Here is a 22575-nt window from a genome sequence, read left to right on the forward strand (position 1 = left end):
TTATTGTTCCTATTATTGTGCTCTAATTCAAAGTTAAGAGGGGTTGTTGCTGTTAAAAAGATCTGGAAGCTCTTCTTACTTCTTTCTGACGAAGGCTTTTGGCCACATGCTCACGATTGGTTGGGCATGGATTACGGTTGATTCAGCAGACGATGGGCTGACATCTTCCGATCTTCGACTGGGGGGTAATAGTTTGTGTTCACTTTTCGGTGGGAAGGGGATAGGGGACCATTCTTCGACATCATCCACCAAGAATCAAGATGTCCCATTTCCCCAACCACTGCTCTGAAATTTGCAATGCATGCACCTGTTTATTTTTTTATATACCGACTTGGACAAAATTATGATACCGTACAAGTGCTCTGCCGATGCCCCTACGGCCTTATGGTTATGCATGGAAATTCGAGAACCATCAACAGTGCAGATTGCGGAAGCACGCCTTGTTAGAATTTAAATGTTTCATTTTTAAATTCAGTGTCGATACCCTCAGGACTGCAAGTGCCATCTCCAGAACATCTTTCTGCAGTGGGATTCGTCGTTTCGGGTTTTGCATATTATTTGAAAGCTCCTCTTGCCGTACATTATGATCCTCTTCAAATTAAGGTTTGTGGAGCATCTATGAGAACCCTATTGGTAAAGAATGCTAGGTCGAAGCTTTGAATACGTTATAATTGAAGTATAGTTAGTAGTTAGCAGTTACGTGAAGGCGGGTGCATGCATGCCCAAAACAGGCGCCGAGAAGTGCTTGTAATCAGTTGGTTGGTGGTGTGGGGATTATTTGCATGTGAGTTTGTGCAAAGGAGGCCAGGGATAATACCACAGTTAGTTAATTACCCTTTTTCGCATAAATTGCAAAACATTTGTACAAAGGAAGCCGTAACTTGGTTCAAGTTGGTTCTGACTTCTGATTAGGGTCATCAAGTACAGCCAAATGAATCCACGCGATGAACCCTAGTGTGGATAGTGAAAATTACTTGCACTATTTTTATTGAAAAAAAGAACTGTGAAGTGGAGGCGACACTACGCCCATCCTTTATACCATGTAAGTATAATCTTTTAATCACCTGGGATTAAGGGTAGCAATCACTAAGAAAATATTACCAAATTAAAGAATTTTGATTGATATTAAGTTCTCATTAAATTTCTGCGAATCTGTTTAATTAATTTATTATGGGATTAATTTTATTCAATTTTCTTAAAATTTTAGTTAAATACACCTACTCCCAATTGATATGAAATTTCTTCAAATATTTTCCTTTATTATTTTTAATTTTTTAGTTCTACTTATCTCCTATTTCTTTTAAAATAAGAAAAATATTTGATGAAATTTCAAATAAATAAGAATTAAGTCTATTTTAATCAAAAGATAAGGAATGAGTGAAATTAACCATTTGTTAAAATATTCATTTAATTTATCATGTTTTTTTTCATTGGAACCGCTAAGCACACTAATTATTTAAAAATAAATGTAAATAATTGAAGGTATGTTATAGTGTGAACCAATATCAATATACGTGGATGCATGCATGGCTCAAACCTTAAACTAGTTGGATAGATACATCTTACTTCATTATCCACATAATTATGGATTTTGATCATTTTTATAAAAATCAAACTTTAATTAATAACTTATTATTTTGATTATTTTACAATGTATTCAAAGTGGAAGCCTTGAATAGAATAAATAAGTAATAATCCTATCAAGTGAGTTACAATTGTGTTTTGAGTAAAGATACAATACATTATTGGGGTCAATTTTGTAAATTTCACATAATCCAATATAGTTAGATTAAATTTATTTACAAAATGGAACATGATTTCGTACCATATTGTTTATATATAATAAACAAATTTTGTTCGCGTAAGGAAATTCTAACAAAATTTATTAACGAATAAATTTTATTTGAAGAGATTTTACAATTTGGTTTTTTTAGGACAAAGCACGAACCCAACAAGGCAAGAATCCAATCATAATCATCACCTTGCGACAAGGAATTCACAATGCAGCTCTTCCTTTCTCTTTCTCTTTATTCTTATTCTTTCTTCTCAACGTGCAAAAACGAGTTCACACCGTGGCATCCGCATGCAAGAAAGAGCACCCAGAAAATCCAAATCCAAATCCTAAAGGAATCAAATCTTCACAAAGGCTTGGGAAAGCTTTTTCACTTTTAATCTTAAATCAGAGACTGCATACCGGCCTTTGAACATTTCTATTTAGTTGTTCACATTACTTTCCCTCAAATTCTTCCAAAGCACCCCATAAAAGGTGGAAAAGACTTGTGTTGATGCTAGTGCCATTGGTGATTTAGAAATTCAAAGGTTCGAAAAGTAGCCAGCCAAAATTCGAGCGTTTATAATTTGGATAAAGGAAGGTGGATACCCAAGTGTAAATGGCAAGGGATCACAAACCTCAACTTCTACTTTAAAGGAAGAGCACGAGCCGGGAGTGGCTTGGTATTTAGGACGTGTATAAAATGAATATTCTTCTCTCTTCTTTCCTTTTTCTCTTTATTTTATTTTATTTGGTATGTTAGCCCTCGTGTGTCCCTTCTAATCATAATATAGTCGCATTTTACAAATCCTCTTTAATCCACAGAACGACACTGCAAGAATGGGATAGGTATGCACTCCAAAAGTAACATGGTGCATGCTTTATAGCCGGGTTCTTAATTCTTTTGCCTGGGATAAAGGTAAAACAGCCATCTCAAAAATGCTATGCTCATCTTCTGAGACGTAATAGAATCAATTTTACCTTTTCACCTTTTCAAATCCACTAAGACCAATTGGACCATAATTGATATATTCCCATTTACAACCTTCGCAACCAAAATAAAAAAGATGAAAAATTAATCATTTTTCAGAGTGAGTTATTCCTTAAAACCTGCATCGTCCATGCTATAAACATTATAAGATGGCTCAGATATTCAAAGAAATGCTTGGGTAGCACCTAGGGTTTATCTGTAAGATACCAAATTCTTATGGAGCAGGCCCCAATTGTTGACAGAACAGAACAGCAATTGACTACTCACCTTATCCATGCTAAGGTTGCATATTCTAATCAAAAGAGTTGATGCTAATGGCAGCATCAACAACCACGGCTCATACAGCCACAAGCAATGCCTGGTCAATGCCATCACCTTTCAAAACAAAATCTGGACTCCATTCCCCTTCAAAAGAACCACCTCCCACCCCCATCCTTTATTGTTCTTGATATTTCTAATCAAGAAATTTCCAGCAGTTCTCATCATGAGAAAAATGATAAATCTCTCTTATCTTCCAAACAGATATTCACATCATTGGTACAATTACAAATAACTGAAAACACTAGGTAAAGAGGTGGTAGTAAATATTAATGCGGAACAGAAAATTAATCTAATTCACTGATCAAACAGATCACATGGAAAAACCTAAGTTGTGTTCAAAAGAAGCCCGCCAACCCTGCAGGGAGAGTCATTCACAGTTTCTCTTCTCTAAAGTAGGTCCTCTCCAAACCAACCAAAAACACGGCAGCAAAGGAGGCTGAACGAATTAGTCATCAACTAAATTTACCAATTTCTATCTTCTTCTTGATTGCCTTTTGACTATGGTATATGAAGGAATCTAATATCCCTGAAACAGTGAAAACACCTAAACACAAAAGCCAACAAACATTTGTTACATATCCAATCAAGGTGTAAAAAGGGAATACAATTATTGAGGTATGGTAAAGAAGATCATTTACATGGATTTTAAAACTTGAAAAAAGTCAGAAGAATTCCCATGTTTGCCTGTTGATATAATACATCAACTTACCAGGAGAAGGAATGAATTCCCAGTTGATGCATGACAGGGAGTGAGGAAGAGAGGGAATTTAAAGATATATATGCAAAACGTTAAAGTTTAATATGTAATGTTTTCCCATTTTTGTTGTACATGAAAGGAAGGGAGGGAGAGAGTCATCAATGAAGGAACTTAAGGAATAAAAGATAGATATGCAAATCAACCTCAGTCATATTAGAGTATCCAGAGTAACAACAAATTAACCTCATTCATGTTTAAGTAATATAAGTAACAGTAAGAAGGCAAAACAAGTGCCCTAACTAAATAAGAGGAAAAAGGAAGCGAGGAAGCTACCTCCAACTATGGCACAGACATTTGTTAGGAAGTGCAAGAATGACACATGCTCCTCTGTGAAAGTCACCTGTTACAGGGAATCAGATATGAGAGACTGGTAAAAACATACTTAACCCAAAATAGCATGTGCTTTCAGTTTGAGTTTTCAAAGTAATAATAACCATAGAGAAAGAAGATTTTCATAATTTTAGGGGGAAAAAAAACAGGAAAGGAAAGAAATGAATAATGCTAAAGGAGTCATTGGCTGAACTGCATTAGTGAGGATAACCTGTCGCCCAGCATCACCAATATTACTTACGACCAGTAATTAAATCTTGAACTTGCTTATGCAAACATGGAACCACCCAAACTTTACCTTGATTGGAGAAAGGTCATAGAAGAAGAAAACTCCAGGAAGAGACTGAAGGCGACCTAGTTCTGCATTCCTAAAATGTTCTGTAACAGAGAACTGCATAAAAAAAAGAATAGTGCATCTTATCTTATGTTCAAAAGGAAGCTTAGGCATAAGTCAGAGTGTAACAATTTTGATGTGTTTAACGGCACCTGATTTGTTGAGATAGTGTGCCCACTCACATGTGTATATACAGTGGGTACAACCTGCAACACAGCAGATTCTTCGATTATTTTACATCATGTGCATAACTATCAACACTACTATAAAATTTGGAAAGTAAAAGGGAAACAAAAACTACAACTGGTCATGTCTTTTCACAGTTTCCTGTAGAATTAATGTTGGGATGAAATTTTATAATCTACATACTATGTACTAACATCTAAAAGGAAGATGGAGCAAAGCCCGAGTAAAAGCCAGTTTCCAATATAGAACACTCTCATAATTTGTTAAGGAACTCAAAAAGGACACATTTGCAGAAGAATTCCCTATAACACCAAAAAGATACTAAGGTGTAACACTGGGAAAAAGCCTCCAATACCAAAACACCATTATTAACCAAATATGTAGTTTCTAAACGTCCCTAGAGCTCCAATGATGTTAATTACTTCTTCACCACCACTGAATATTTTGCATGAGCTGCCTCTTACTTCTCCTATTCACCAAATGACATTAATGCAAGCAGCCTTGAAGGGAAAACTTAAGTTTTGACTAACCATCAATCAAACGGGATAGCACCTATCTCATCGCTGTTGATATTCTCCTTGATCAAAAGGCTTAGAGAATCATTAGACCGTACTACCTCAGCATTCTCTGAGAGTTAACCAAACACCATTTGCATCAATTTTCCCCAGGAATAACCAGCATCTATTGGAGTATCTTTCAGTGGCGCTTCCATGTTTTGAGAACAAAGAAACAGGAAGCAGATAATCCAAAATCCGTCCAATATTAAGAAGAAAAAAGAATATCCTCAATGCCAAATACTACACAACCATGCAAAAGTAAACTCAATAGAATCATCTCCAAAATTCTTTGGTTCCTTTCTCAAATGAACCAAACTTTCCATGGGATATGGGCATTACAACAAATACATCCCCAGAGCCTGGAAAGAAGGAACCAAAACTAATCCATTGAAGGTGCCTCACTAAAACTAGCATCATTTAGTGCCTAGAATGAAAGTGACATTTCATAATGGAGAAAAGATGAGATCAGCTGATTTTCTCACACATTCACTCACAATGCATCAAAGAGGGAGGGAGCATCGTACTTTTTTCTTTTTTAATTATTATAAGTAAGCGCAAAATTTTGTGAATAAAACAACAAAAAACTATCCACGAAGGTACACAGGATTGTATACAATGAGTATCAAAAAGCTATGCCATAGAAAGATAAAACACAAAAACCCACTCCCTCCCTTAGTTAGCTCCCACCCAATCTTCATTGGCCAAAATAGATTGATTTGCACCTAGAACATAAGTTAAAGAAGTTAGTCCATCCATTCCCATGTTCACACTTGCTTGTTGCGATTCTGCTCGTAGCCATGTCAATCTTCAAACCTAAAATGAATTGATAAATATATATATTTATTTATTTGGATAGGAAGATGGGATGAAGAGGAGATTGTGCCTGCAACAAACTTTAAGTGGGAGATGAGAGAATAATCTCATTCCCAGAAAATTCCTCTCCACACTGCATGAATTTTAAAAATATATCTGTTTATTATATGCAAGTAAAACATTTCAGAGAGGGAGAAAGAAAAAGAGAAAAAGAGAAAAATAGAAAAAATCACATAGAGAATGCTAACCTTGATGAAATACTGATACATCCCACTTGGAGTTGCCTGTATCCATTGCACACTGAAAATTAAAACAATAAAAGAGAATATATTAATGCAATTTCATAAAACCAAGGAGAAGGCCAGCATCTAATCAATTGAATCATAAAAAAGAATTTCTAGAAAAAATGATTAAAGGGGATGAAAAGAAAAGAATATTACCCATCGAGAGGATTCACAACACCAGGGAAATAGTCTCCAAAAGCTAACCTGTTGATCTTGTGACTAATCTGTATCACAAAATAGAAGGATGATAATGTGTATCACTTAATGCAGACAATTTTTTTATTTTATTTTAAAAATGTTTGAACATCTACTACCAGAGCTCAAGCCAGTAGGAATATATCTCACATTAAAGCTATCCTTTTGAAATGCCAGCAGATCGTGTACATGAATATTTGATTGTTGAAAGCTTTTCCCAGGTGCAAAATGGAAATTCCCAGCAACCTTATTAACTTCCAAGAATCCATATATATTACACCCTTCACCTTCTTCATCTTTAATCCTTTGCAGAAAACCTTCTCTCTTGCACTGGATGTCATATAAAAATCATAAAGGCGAAAAAGACGAAAGTTTAAATTCATGAAGAAAATTTGCAACTCATACAATCAATAAAATCATGACACAACTCATGATCGGTCCTTTTCTGAATCAGTGAAAAATGAGGGGAAGAACATCTCCAGAGGCAGAATAGTTTTTAAGAAAACATCAGATACCCACATCATATTTATAAATATAGTTAGACAAGGCTACATGATATCTCTGTTGATTGTCCTGGTGTTTACCTAGACAACTGCACAATAGCCACATCAATATAATATTATATGGGTCACGTTACTTTATACATGATTTGAAGGGAATGGGTTGTGTATCCATGGGAACCATGTCGATACCACATTGCATAAGTTGCATCACTCAATACACAGTTCTAAGGGGAGTTGTCCTGTATCCATGGTTTTTCCTGGTCCTGCAAGTGGGGCAAGTGGGTTTCCTCATTATCAAAAGAAAAAATAAATATCTAGTTGGGATACAGACTTTGTTGTTTTTGATGCAAAGTGAATGTTATTGAAAAGAGAACTAATCAAGTATGGATCCTGCACAAAGTCCTGACACTTTATGGACATTCCTGATTTAGGAAAGGTTGGTTAATCATGATAATATTGTAAGTTGATCTTTCACATCCCTCTAAGATCAGATGACTAAATGATGAAAGCAATCAGGAATACCTATAACATGAATTGTCTCATGTTACTAATTTCACCTTCTGCGGCTAAATGTACTAGCAAATATTTGATACAAAAAATCCAATTCTGCACTATTAGTGATGGATCGCACAAAATGAACCTGGTGTGGGATTCAGATGGGAGCAAGAGCAACATTTTCCCTATGACATTTCCAGTTTTAAACAATTTAGATCTCACTAAAGATATTATAAAAGTTAAATAAATATTTATGTATTATCAAAGTCAAGTGATGATACAATTATGGCTTAATAAAATAGGAGGGATAAAAATAAATAAATATATAATCCAAATTCAGTAGTAGCAAGGATGGATCAAACCAAATGAAACCTACAGCAGGAAATCATGTGGTAGCAAGAGCAACATTTTTTATTTTTTATCAGAAACAAACAAATGTATTAATTGATATGAAAAGCATGAGAAGGATGAGAAGTCTTCCCCATAATGTACAAACCTGATTAAAAGAAACTAAGAAAACCTCCACAAAACAAGGATGGCTATACAATAAGGACAAAAGGCCTATACAAGTATAACAACAGCAGCCCTTGTAACCCAACCCTAATGTGTACAAATGGAGAGCCAACTAAGCTAAATAACACTCAAAGGGTAGGGTTTAAAAATGTCTGTAAAGTAAGCCCAAAAAAAACCATAGAAATGAAGCAAATCCCACGACGACTATGGCGTCCTCCAAGTATCCTCGAAAATCCATGCGCTCCTCCAAGAGCAACATCTTCCCTAGAATAACTATAAGGATGACAAATCTGTTCATTAAATGTCTTCTCATGGGTGGCTGCACTAAATATTTGATATCTTCACTTAGCTAATCAGGTGATAGATGAGCTAGCTAAAAGAAAAACAAAACAATTTGTATCTTTTGTTGGAGATTATGCGCCTCCTTGAATCGATCTAATGTTTGTTCCAAATGTAGTTTCACTTTTTGTAATTTCACACGTTTGTTCAGCTGTATGGGTCCATGTTAAGGAATCCATTCCATCGTCTTTATCTAAATCTGTACATTGTGGATGGATGTCTGGTCCTTCTTGATCTTTTTAATTAATTAGGAGGTGCACCCAATGTAAATGGGAGGTATACAAAAGGCTCCAAATTTTGGACAAAAAGAAGAAAAAAAAAAAAACCCTGAAAAAGAGTGCCTGCAAGAAGATCTATTCATAATACAAAGGACCTACCTACTCACAATTAAGGCTATCAATCAAATCCAACATTCTGACAATCCCCATCCCCATTACAGTCTGATGCCATTCCAACAAAGATTTCAAAAAGGTCTCCTTCATTCTTTGATCTAGCAACTCTTTTGCACAAAATATTCTTCGGTCATGCTCTTTCCATATACATCAAGATAAACATACGGGAACCATGTGCCAAACACCCATTTCAACCCAAAAATTGCTAATATAAGATTCCTCAGCTTTTTTGCCCTATCACAATGAATTAGCAAGTGATTTGTTGTTTCTTCATTATCTTTGCAAAGGCTACACTTATTAACCATTGTCTGCCTCCTTCTCATGAGGGTATCTATGGTTAGGATTTTCCCCCAAATTGCTTCCCATGCCAAAAAAAAAAGTGAGGGACTCAAAGGGGCACATTACCTCAAATTTCTTTGGTATGGAACATCTCTACTTCTGCCACATAAAGACCTATAGTAAGACTTTAACACAAAAGATTCTCTTACTATATTCTTTTCATTGTAAGCTGCTCAGCCCTACTCCTTGTACTCCTACTGGATAAATGAGCTTGAGAAATTGAATCACTGCATCATTTCCCAATCCTGAAAACGCCTTCTGAACCGAAGAGAGAGACCAATGGCCTCCATTTCTTCCCCCATCCCACACTTCTGCTATTGTAGCATTCTTATCAGAGGCTAAATTGAAAAGCAATGGAAAAGCCACCTTCAAAGAACTCTCACCCACCCATCTGTCCCACCAGAATTTAGTATTCATACCATTTCTGACCTGAACGGTTGTCCTGCTTTTAAGATAATCCCATCCTTTCATAATGGTTTTCCATAAGCTTACCCCAAAAGATCATCTCACCTCAAGTAAAGATTCTATAAAATAAAAGTTAAATACATGTTCATCAAAATCAAGTGATGATGTAATTATGGCTTCATGAAATAGGATGCCTTCAGAGGGAGGGAGAAAAAAAATCTACCCATACAACCTCACCTTCCACTGTGGCAAAATTAGACATTCACTTTCATTTCACAACATTGCAACCGCTAAATTTTTAATGTTAAGGTAATTCATTTTGGTTCAAGATAACTGATGTCCTAAAAGGAACTTAAACCTAGAAAATATGTAGTGCCAAGAAAACTAAAGATTTTATAGTAATAGACCTGGTCAATCAAATCTGGATTTGACATCGCCCAACCTTTCTTCCGGTATGCTTCACGAACTTCTTCACAGTTATTACAACAATCATCATCTGACTGCAAAATAACGAAGGGAAAATGGAATACAAGTCATCAATATAGGTGCAGAAAAAAAGGTCTTTGGTTAAAATGGTTGCATTTTACAAGAAACTTCATCAGCAAAGGATGACTTATCCACCATGGAACCCAGGTAGTTCTAAGTAAATTATTTATTATTAAAAAACAGAGTAATAATCATCAGTTACAGTAGATTGGTAATAGGCATTTTTGCCCCTTTTTGACCCTATCATCACACTTTAATTATGAGCTAACTATTGCCTCCAACCCATGGAACTACTTTGTTCATAAGAGAAAAAAAAATTGAGCAAACCCTACAACATCTTGTAGTGTCTACTAAAACACCATTAATTTAAGACCAAACATAAAATAAAAAGAAATATAGCATTACAGCCAGAGGAACATGCTAGATATAAGATACACAATTAACATGCAATGGGGTACTAAATGCATGCACTTTGTTACATAGTAAACAAGAGTACTTCTAGAAATACATAGGCTGCAATAAAAACCAAGCTACTTGAATTTAGCTTGCGATTTACTCAATTAGAAGCTTGCTTGAGATCATTAATAAGCAAATCAGCCAAGTTCAACCCTAGTTTAGAGATCATTAACTTTTTGAGACAAGTGCAAGCAGTGTGCTACTTGGCTTGACTTGTAAATAGCACTAACATTCCAAGATGAACTGATCTCTTGAGATCGTTCTTTAGATAAATAATCCAAGCTCAATCCTATAATGAAGCTCATAAATTTTGAGAGACATGCTCAAGCAAGTTGGCAAGGATGGGCACGGTTGACTGAATGAAAGCTATCCAGTTCAATGTTTCCCAAGTCAGTGGACTACATATTGCACATACAGATTTTAATATTATTTCTTAGGTAAATATCGACATAAGGGCTCCATACCGCTTCTGCACCATAACATGACCCACAATACGTTTCGTTATGCTCAAGCCTGCCTCCATGTTTCTGTAAAGGCTTTTCAATCTGTCATGCAGGAAAAAAGGTAATCAGAAAAATGAAAGATTAAAAATAAAAATATACAACATATAGAGAAAGGTAGAGTTTCTTGGATCCATTCATAAGTAAATAGCATGTTCAGCATAATTATCTGCAACATCAGAATAAATGAAAAGAATCATTTGAATAGTAGATTCCGTTGCATAGTTGTTAACTCATAAAACATATCGTATATCGTTTTTTTTTTTTTTTTCTATATCATGTATCATAAATTCTTTTATATGGTAAAAAAAAAAATACATATATATCCATACATGTGCATATATCTTGGAAGCATGAAATATATATTTAATTTCATAAAAGATAATAGGATCTAAAGAGTTAAACTATATCATATCATATGAAAATATTGAATGCCAGAGTTTTGAAAAGTTCAATTTAATAAAATATGAGTTTAATGTATAGTTTCATCACAAAATCCACAAAAATAAACCTTCAAAATTTTATATTTGATTTTTATTTCAAAAGTCCAGTCATTTGTATGTCTTAGATGTATTGTTTATAGATATTAGATACAGATATATCATCTCCAAACTTCCAACTTTTCATGATTGTCATCTTTCCTTCCCTAGTGAAAAAAGAAATAAAAGAAAACTAACATATTAAGCTTGTTTTTATTCACCAATTACTATCATTTTTAATGTCAACATTCAAACTATTTAAATGAAAATTTTCTAATATTTCATTGTAAAAATAAATTTACTTAACTTCTAATGTAACATAGTTTTAAAAAGTGCAAAGCGCAAGACGAAGGCTTTAGTGAAGTGAGGCACTGGCTTTAGTGAAGCAGGGCGCATATGCATATATATACCCCTTGGTATTTTTCTCTGTTTTTCAATTTAATATCTATTTATTTGCCCTAAATAGAGAAATGTGTTCAGGACAAATAAATAGATATTAAATTGAAAAACAAAGAAAATACCAAGGGGTCATCAAAGAAATTGAGAAAGCTCAAAAAGCCCAAAAAGGTACGTTGGGACCATCAAGGAAATTAAGAAAGCTTAGAAAGCCTCTTCTTCTTCTTCTTCTTCTTTGCAGTTCTCTTCAACCTTCCAGTGCAGCCCAGATTAGGGCTTTAGAGGACAAGAAGGGAGAAAAAAAATTGGAAGAAGTGTACCTCTGTGGAGATTTGCACTTGGTCAAAGGCGAGCACTTTGCACACTTAAGCAATGCCTTCTTCAACAGGCTGCGCCTAGAGTAAGATGAGGCGTCGAAGCTTCACATTGCGCCACCTTGTGCCTAGGCCTACCTAAACCGTTCCTTTTAAAACTATGGACTATGGCTTTTCTAGTAGGATTATTTTACCTTCACCTCTCTCTCTCTCTTTTATGACCAATTTTTAACCTTCCTATATATTTGAACAAGTAATATTATAATTCATTTAACAAAAAAAAAATTTGAATTTGATTTTTCTTAAAAATTATTAAAAATAGTTGAAAGAGTATGTATCATTGTATTGCATATTGTATCATTTTTTATTTTTTTTTTATAGGTAAAGAAAGATCTATTGAAAAGAGACGCCAAAAGAGTGACTCAAGGTATACAATATCTATACACCCACCGCCAAAATGTATTGCATATTGTATCATGCATCATATATGTATCATAAGATAACTTTTAAAAAAAGATATGAATTGTGATACATATCACATCATTATATTATATTCTGTATCACAAGTTTTTAATAACTATGTTCAATTGGCTTAAAAGGAGGAAGATTTATCACTCAACGTCAATGGTTCAATGACACCCTAATCATAAACAACGCTCCATTCAATAAAATCTGGACTTGCTAGAATCCAAATACCTCTGCTTTTCTGTCCTCAGTGCAGTCTTAAGTTTAGAATCCCCTTTTGATTTTGCGGATGCTGCAAAAACACATTTCTTATGTGGAGAGACTAAACTTTTTTTTTTTTTTGATGGATCAAAAAGGAGTATATTAAATAGAGAAACGCTAAAAGAGTGCCCCAATATATACAAGAAGTATATATAGGAGCCTAAAATTGCCACAAAAAAAGGGGGAACAACAAAAAACAGCACCCCCTCAACCAGAGACTAAACTTCCTACACCATTGATAATACTCTGAGTTGCTTTGAGGGTGTCATGTCATCAAGACGTAGGACTCAAGTTGATCCATAGATATATATGAAAAATGTTTGTCCCAAAGATGAACTTCAAGAAATATCTTATTACTAACCTTAGGAGAACCAATCCCATCCTGCCTTGCTTCTATAACACTGCCATGGGCATCTATTCTTTTCTTGATTATGTCATGTCTCTGCAAATAAAAGGCATGAAAATAAATGTCACTCAACAGAACAAGGAACAAAAATATAAGGTCAAAAGTGATAAGCACCACATTACATGCACACAGAACTGAATACAGTCAAGTTCAGAAGTAATGTGCGCTACACCAGTGCACATAGCTGGTATCACTGCGGAAAATTTCAATAACTGTGCTGTGGGTAACTTCTTAAATTCCCCTTATTCTTGATGTGTTAACTTCTAAAATAGTGTTTGACTGCAGCATTATACTGTTCCCCACCAGGACAGGAATAAAAGTAGAAATGTGTTTGTCTAGCACAGTCTTAAGTGGGAAAACAGGCTAGCGTATTCCAGCAGAGGGCTAAAAAGGCAAGCATCCCACCATCGGCATGATCTTCCAATTTTTATTTTTATTTTTATTTTAATTTTTCTTTCTTGCTTTCTTCCCTTTTTTTTCTTCAAAAAGCATCATTTCCCCAAATTCTCTCCTCAGTTTCTCACCTTGTCTTCCACACCTAAACTATTACAAAAAAGGGGGAAAAAAATTAAAATCCAACAGACCATGTTAGTTGGAAGGAAAAAAAACCTTCCCTCATTAATCTGGGACTACGATAACCCAAAATAATCATAGAAGGGAAACCTCAAGCTGGCTTTCCAGTGCATTAGCTGCTCCCCAAACAAAGACATGCATATTTCTTAAATCACAATATAATTTCTACCTTGTTATTAAGTTGCATAGTATGAATTCCTTCCCATCAATGGCTGGAGGGAGTGTTAAGCTATCATATTGTGTTAAACATATATTGTAGTAAACCCACTGCCATTGTATATTTGTGTTATTTTTGTACAGCCCCAAAAGTTCAAGAAGTAAGAAGAACTACATGGCAAGATTAGACAATGATAACCAAGTTTGATGCAAGCTTTCAACAGGGTGGCTAGGATGCCTGCTTATACTTGTGAAGTTGCAGACAGTGCTTTCACAAGTGCAAAGAAAAAACATAAATACGCAGAATACATCCATCAAAACATGAAGTGCAAAAAATGCTACCCACACTTGTCAGTTACTTCCTTTTCTAGACACTCTACTAGCTTGGTTGCATGGTCCATTTATTTATGCTAGAGGTTTAAAGAAGGTTAAGCTTCCTCTCACCCCCACCACCCCCTGCCACCAGCCCCTTTTTGGGTTGGGAGGGGGGAACGCTCTACATTAAGAGTTATGCATGTGTGCACGCATGGATGAGCAAAATTTTATGGCAACAGGTCACTAAAAATTGCTATTTTAAGAAAAACATAATCAACAGCAAGATGTGGACCATGTGGTCCTTGAAACACATACCACATCAAGATGTTGCTCTCCACTTATATCCATGGCATCAAGACTGAGTATGGAACATGGAAGGGCAGGAAAAGTGACATCAAACTGCACTTTCAAACATAAAAAGCACATGGATCAATCAAGCGGATAATTGAGGTAAATCATGAAACAATCACGTTACTGATTATAAAATATGAAACCACCAATAAATATAATAAGTTGTCAAGGACAAACATTATAGCTGGCTAGCAAAGCCACAAATATCCTGAAGTTTCATGAAATAGACATTCACAAAGCCATCAAAGAACCCATAACCAAGAAACTAACAATAAAAGCAAAAAATTCAAAATTCAGAATCAGGAGCTCGCAAGAACTGTTAAACCTTAATGAGGGTTGTAGAATGTTGTAGAAATTTAATGCAAAATTATAGGATAAAAGAGGGAATGAAAAATCTTAAAAGCTTCCAGTGATTGAGAAGCTATTTGCTGTTCTTTTACAGAAAAAGAGTATGATATTACATTGATACGTAGTGTTTCTCCTCTTGAAGTATCTACAACAAGCTTTGTTTCTGTTACAGCATGGAGATATAACCCTGGAACCAAGTGAAAGGACAAAAGTCAATGTATAAGAATACAATAAATGATTAAAGGGACAGGGGGCAAAGCAAGTTGATTAACAGTATTCACAAAGCAAGGAACACAGAGAAAAAACTAATGCCAATTAAATCTGTAAAGCTGTAAAGCTACTGCAAAGGCACAGGATTTAAATCTGAAAGCCGTACATTCCAAATAATAGGTCAGTTTCTACAAGCATATAACAACATAAGTGATATAAATGCAGAAATAGGTCTAAGCTATTAGTACCGAGGTTTATCACTTAAATCCATGCATGTTAGCATGATTTCTGATGAGCAAAGGAATGAAGGAATCATATGGTTCAGTTGGCCCCATCCAGTGATGGCAGTGAATCCTTTCCAGTAGGGGCAAAGATCAATGTCAGTTTAGCAACTGCAAAGACAAACTTCCTTTGAAACATGAGGGTACTTGTGCGGTTGTAAATGTGAACAGATCAGTTTATCATTAAGCCTCCAATATATCAATCCCATAGGGGAGGATCCCATGCCAGCCCTTTCAGATATCTAACTGGATTAAAAATTAATATATATATTAAAAAAAGAACCACCACCAAGACATCAAAGAGAAATAAGGGCTGAAACATTCCATTAAAAATCATAATCAAGTCCAGCTTTTAACAGACAAAATTACCCTCTTTCAGTCACCAAAGTTTAGCACTTCATCAATATATGCATTGCAATAATAGCATCCAACCATGTTACTCATGTCTTTGAGCCTAATCCAACTGTTCCAAACTAAAACTCAAGAGGGCATGATAATCGAGTTTCAAAGCAACAGAGGATCAAAAGATGCCTCACATTCTCAGCATCACCTTTGCACATGATATGATTATTTGAGATAGATCATCCATCTCATGAAAATTAGAAGCTTCATGGCAAAGACATGATCAAGAGTTGCTGGAGAGAGAGAGAGAGAGGGAGAGAGGGAATTCAAGCAGCTCTATCTGTGCAAAGGCACTCATGATCTACTTTTCGAATATTTAAAAGAATGATGAAACAAAACCAATTTCCCAAGTAAATCTATACTCCCACTTCAATCTAGAGAGCTTTTCTTCTACATGTTAGAGCAAAAGCTCATTTGAATCACTATAAGTGTTGGAGAAAAGATGACGGAAAAGAAAAAGGGGAAGGAAAGATAAAATGAAGGAAACCAAGTAAATAAACAAATTTGAATGTAATACATTTTTTTCCAATCATTCTCCAATTGTTTTTTCCACTTTTTTATATAAAAAATGAAGAATTTGAAAATGTATAAGCTTCTAAATAATTTTCATTATATTTTATTTTCCTTCGTATTGTTCATTCTAAATCATATAAGAGAATTTCTTCCAATTTTTTTCTCCTTTTCCTTGAAGATGTATTTATTTGTTAATAATTTTCACCGCATTTCATTTTCCTTTTGTATTTCTACAGTAAACTAAACAAGAGCTAGGGCTAGTTTGGAAACTGTTCTTGAAAGTGGATTTCTAACTAAAAAACATGTTTGACATTTTTTTTTCTTTCTAGAAACAGTTTTTTTAAAAAAAAATTTGAAAATAGGTTGTTTTTTATAACAATTTTAAAACTGTTTTCTACATTTAAGTTCCCAAGTAGAATTTTATTCTTGAAAACAATTGAAAATTGTTCTTAAAAACTATTTTTTGAGGTTTGTTTTAAAAACTTTGTCAAACGGGCTCTAAGATTTCTTCCCTTTTTTCTTTCCATTTCTGAGTACTTTCCAAGATAGAGCACAAAAAATTAACATTCCAATCCACCAGATTTCCTTCAATGACAGAACTCACATCATTCAACTTAGAAGGCAACAAATAGTCATTCAGAGTCACACTATTGACTGTATGCACAAGAGTGCATCACATCCTCCAAAAACCTTGCTCTGCATCCACTGCTTATAAGAAGCTTACACCTCTCTTTAAAGGTATAATAACCAGTATCTTTTCATAAAGCCACATCCTTATGAACCTGACCAAGGGAGTCCCATCTGAGGGTATTTTTTAGCATCATTCCCGTTTAAAAGGTCTTTCATTTCTTAAAGTATCCCATCCCCTTTTAAGCCACTTACCATAACAAAGTCTCACTCAACCAAATGGGTGCCCTCAAAGCACCACCTCTACTTCATGCACAAACTCCAGCCCGCCCTTATGAAGATATTTAAACTCACCATGCTCTCCATCTTTCAAAAGAATATTTCCTGACCTTTTCTCGAATTTCCACCAAGTGACTTTGGAATTGAAACCAGCCACGGGAAGCAAGAATATAGGATCAATAGAGAATCTGAGCAAGAATGAGTTAACCTTAATGAGATTCCCTCTTAACCAACAGAAACTCGTATCTTTCTACCACCAAATCCCAAAGAGGACCACTTAAAAGGCAAGTCCAAGGGAAGACTCAAATAGGGTGATGGTAATGAAGCCACTTTACAGCCAAATTCAGCAGGATTAAAGACTGGACAATTCATGACATTTCTCTTTTCTCTGAATTAATAAGGCCTCTATTGCTCTCCAGTATCTTCTTCTTCCTTTTTTTTCTTTTTTCCTTTTTTTTCTTTGTTAGGCATACTTATGAATGTCTACTCTGATTATGTTTCGTAGATGGCCCTCCATGATTGACCTTCTCTATCAAATGGTAATGAGCCCACTTTACAGCCAAAATCAGCAGGATTAAAGACTGGACTACTCACGACATTTCTCCTTTCTCTGAATTAATAAGATCTCTATTACTCTCCAGTATCTTCTTCTTCCTTTCTTTTTTATTTTTCTTTTTTTTTTTTTTTCTCATCTTTTCATTTTTTCTTTTTTGGCAGGCATTCTTATGAATGTCTACTCTGTCTGTTATCTTCTTTACCCATTGGCCATGGAAAAAAAAAAAAGAATTCTTTTTATGTTATGGCCCTCTATGATTGAACTTCTAGATTTTGCTGATATTGTTGATCCCTAGAATTCAATTGTTATTTTGTTAGAATTCAGCACACACAAATAATTTGACTGAGCAGACACACAAAGAAAATCCTGAAGTTGAAATACACATATCCTGAAATAGGGTAACAGCCCAACATGAACTTAAGATTACGCTTAAATAAATTTGCTTCTGGAAGCCCAAGGCGCAAAGGTCTAAGATATAGTATAACTACAGTAGCTGTTTTTCAGTTTTTGTTCTAAGTAAATTACATCAAAAACTCCTAAACATTTACAAACCAATTTTTAACCTAATATCAACCGCCAAAGTTAATATTACACCTAGACCCTTCCACTTTATCGGATAAAAATAAGCTGTACAAATCTACAACTAAGATAAACCAATTATACTACAACAAACATAATTCATAGCCTAATGGAAGCAACACCGCTCCCATTGGAACACACAGATCCAATAGAGAATCAGTCATTACGAACAATGCTTGCACCAATTCTCAAATTGAAATAAATCAACCAATCCAGACAAGGATCAGACACCCATATAACAAAACAATAATTCCAGATCCAATAAGTTTCAAACAATAAAATCATTAAACCCTAAAATATATGCGTATCGAGGGAGAGAGTACAAACTGAGCTCGGAGATGAAGAGCAAGAGCATAAAAATAGATGAGGCGAGGGTAATAACGCCACCGGAGAGTGTACGGCTGTAGAAATCCTCGTTGATCTTAGGGTAAGCATCCAAGTTCCGAAGCTTGTTGATTATGTTGTCCATGGCTACCACCGTAGACAGATTGTTGTTTGATCGTTCGATGGTATTAATCTAGTGCGATTTTAGTTATTAAAATTAAAAAGAAAAAGAAACGAAAAGAAAAGAAAATCTCATCAATTAAACGCCCCGCTGAATCAGAGCTGATTGGCTCCAAACGACGCGCTTAAGAAGGGAAAGGTATCGTATTTTCTTGCTTTTTTTTATTTTCTGTTTTCTCTCTTTCTCGTAAGAGAGATATAGAGGGAGGGAGGGAGAGAGAGAGAGAGAGAGAGAGGCGCGCCGTACAAACCTCCCTTTTCTTCCGCAGTATTTACGATCTACGATCTACCGTTCGGTATTACATGATTACTGTGTAGCAGCTCTTCATTTGCATTTTGGTCTTTTTGTTGTGTAGAAGCTTCTCTGCATTATAAATATTTCCTTATTTAGATTGGCCCAGATTTGTACGATGTAAATTCAACCTAAAAATAATTTTATGCTTGTCGGATTTTAGCCTTACAATTTAATTAAGAAATCAATTTTATAGCTAATATTAAATTATTGATACAAAAATATGCTTTATTGGATAATGGGTCTGCAGGCCCTAGAAAAAGAAAGTTTAGACTTTCATGGGCTAGGCTGAGCTTCAGTTGCTGACGAACCGGTTCGGCCCGGCCTATGTTTAAGTGGCTAACTCTACCCACTACTGTTTGTGCTAGGGCCCAATTCATAAAATTAGTGCTAAGAGGATTCATTTGTCCACAGCATTATTTGAGAGTGGAGTGGAAATGAGTAGAATATTGAATAGAAAATGTATCTTCAACAGGTGAAATTAATGCCTATAGGCTGCTGACATTGCAGGTCTGCCTGGGTTGATTAAATGCTCTTCAGTCTTCACGCTTGTAGTCTGGTACACCTTAGGCAATTCTGGAAATGGTTCATTTTCCGTATGAATTGAGTGGGCCTCCACATGCCTTTTGCCCAATTGCTCTTCTGAAAAGCCCAAAAGGTATGCTTGGGAACACCCAATTTGGTCTTCTTTTTTTTTTTTTGGTTCTTTTAAAAGCCTCGAGAGAATACCAAATTATAGGACAAATATGATGGTCCAAAGACGAATGATGATATCAGATTTTGTTACATCATGCATGACATTGAAGTTATCCATGGACACATCATTTGTTAAACGTCATTTTACATTTCCGTTTACAAGGAAAAAAAAAGAATATATAGAGTTTTTAATGCAGCAATGGAGCACCATTATTAATACTTTACGGGGGTGCACAATTGCAAGTCAACAACAATATGAGGGGCGGTACTGTTTTGAAATAAGTGTTGACATATGTGTCACATGCATGAAATAAAAAGCGTTACACAGTCGCGCCCTGTAGCCCACTTTATACAATTTATATATATATATATATATAGGGAGAGAATAATATTACCTTATAACTGTTTTTTAATTTTGGTATAATAAAAGTTTATTTGAAAACTTAAAATATTTTAAAATTATTATTAATATTTTTTAAATATATTTTAAAAATAATTTTCATATCTAGTAATTTATTTTTAATCATTTTATATGTTTGTATAATTATTTTTAAAAACAATCCTAAAAGAAATTGAAAACTATAGAAAAAACTAAAACATGTTATCTAAAAACACCTTATTTTCTGTTCTTAAAAATTAAAAATATTTTTTTGTCGTCAAACATGTCTTATGTGTTTTTTATGTTGAAAAATAAAAATTGATCAACAAAACAGTTATCAAATAAGTGTTATGTGCTTATTTGAATTTTGAGAATAAGGATGTTAACATAGGGGGTTGAGTAAAAATATTTTGAATGATTTTTCACTTGTAATGATTTTGTTTAAGATTTTTATTTTTTATTTTCCAAACATGGGATAAAAAAAGGTTTTTGATAATAATAGTAATAATATCATTATTTTCATGTTAATTTTTGTTTCTTAAATAAATCCAATCTTGTAATAATAAAGCTTTTATAAAAATTAATAGATACATTTAACTTTTGAAAAGTCAACAAAAATTCTTTTTTTGCTTTTACTTTTTATATGTGATTCATCCATAAAATCATTTCGCAATCTTAGAGGTTGAATTTATTACTATTTCCTTCCTTTTTTTTCTTTTCTTTGATCTTTCTTTTGGTACCCTTTTCCATTTTTATTTTTTTATTTTTTATTATTAGTATGATTACTTGTTCTTTCCGTCTAAAATTTGGTATAGTCCATTTATCAAACTTTGACTATACATATTATATATATGACTAATTTCTTTTTTCGATTTTAAACATAAGTAAACTGACATGGGAGTTAATAAAAACATTTGGAATGATTTTTCACTTTTAATGACCTTATTTAAGAAATTTTTTTTTCCAAATATGGGATAAAAAAGGCTTCTAATATAATAGTAATAATATCATTTTTTTCATGTTATGTTTTTGTTTCTTAAATAAAAATCCCTTTTTAATATAATTATTTTATTGTAGTAAATTTTTTTATATTAATAGATACTTTTAACTTTTAAAAAACCAACAAATGTTCCTTTTTGTCTTTTGTTTTTCATATATCATTCGCAATCCTAGAAGTCGAATTTCTTTTTTTTTTTTCTTCCATTTTCCTTTCGACACCCTTTTCCTTTTATTTTATTTTTTTCTATTTTTTTATTAGTATGATTACTTGTTCTTTTAGTCCAAAGTTCGGTATAGTCTATTATCATTATCAAACTTTGAATGTACACTATACATATACATAGGAGTTGAGTAAATATTGGATAAAAGAGACTTCTAATAATAATGGGAATAATATCACTATTTTAGAGTTAAGTTTTTGTTTCTTAAATAAAATCCTCATTTATTATAATAAATTTTCTATAAAAATTAATAGATACTTTTAACTTTGAGAAAACCAACAAAGGTTTTTTTTTTTTTTTCTTTGCTTTTTAGATATCATTCTATAAAATTATTGGGAATCCTACAAAGCAAATTTCTTACTTTTTCCTTTCTTTCATTATCCTTTTAACACCTTTTTACTTTTACTTTTTTTTTTTATCTGTTTCTTTATAAGTATGATTACTTATTCTTTTAGTCTAAAATTTGGTATAGTCCATCATAAAAAATTGACTTTGCGCTCTTTAGTTATATTAAGATTTGTTTAGTCTTATATTTTGATAATAACAAAACAATATTTAGATCTAGTGGTTATATTTAAATGTGATAAGTAACAAGATATTTTTGAAACCATTAAAAAGTTATATGGAACAAAAGGGGAATTCAAAAAGAAGGAATAAAAGGTAAAATGCAATAAATGCAAATGGAATAATACATAATTAAAAAAGTCTAGCAAATAAGAGAAAAGAGATTTGAAGACAGCTCGGAGTTTGACATGAAGTTGGATTTCAAAACTTAGTAGATATATGTACTTCTAAAGCCAGATTCGAAGAACTCCTCAAAGTTATTGAATCAAACTACATATCAATTTGAGGCTCAAAAAAAGTTAGAATTCAACGCTTCAAAATGGGCACCTTTTGGAATTAAAACAAAAAAGTTTTAACCAATAGAAGCAAACAACAAAAAACTAGAATTTTATGTTGAAAAGACACAAGTGAACGTCTAAGTGGATGTCCACATGCTCGGTTT

At 33.8% G+C, this 22575-nt stretch overlaps 1 protein-coding gene across 1 annotated transcript; it reads right to left on the reverse strand.

Moving 5' to 3' along the window:
* Positions 1 to 3247: 3247 nt before the first annotated feature.
* Positions 3248 to 19348, reverse strand: LOC100250637 (uncharacterized). Its single transcript, XM_010666012.3, has 14 exons — positions 19234 to 19348; positions 18806 to 18995; positions 15145 to 15218; positions 14648 to 14731; positions 13244 to 13324; positions 10932 to 11012; positions 9933 to 10025; positions 6690 to 6869; positions 6501 to 6568; positions 6309 to 6360; positions 4657 to 4710; positions 4469 to 4561; positions 4114 to 4180; positions 3248 to 3627 (listed from the first exon to the last, which is right to left on the reverse strand). Exons 2-14 carry the CDS (start codon positions 18945 to 18947, stop codon positions 3536 to 3538), a joined length of 1161 nt encoding a protein of 386 aa, XP_010664314.1. The 5' UTR covers positions 18948 to 18995; positions 19234 to 19348; the 3' UTR covers positions 3248 to 3535.
* Positions 19349 to 22575: the final 3227 nt, after the last annotated feature.

Source organism: Vitis vinifera, chromosome 18, assembly GCF_030704535.1.
Source record: "Vitis vinifera cultivar Pinot Noir 40024 chromosome 18, ASM3070453v1".
In the NCBI taxonomy this organism is placed as follows: Eukaryota; Viridiplantae; Streptophyta; class Magnoliopsida; order Vitales; family Vitaceae; genus Vitis; species Vitis vinifera.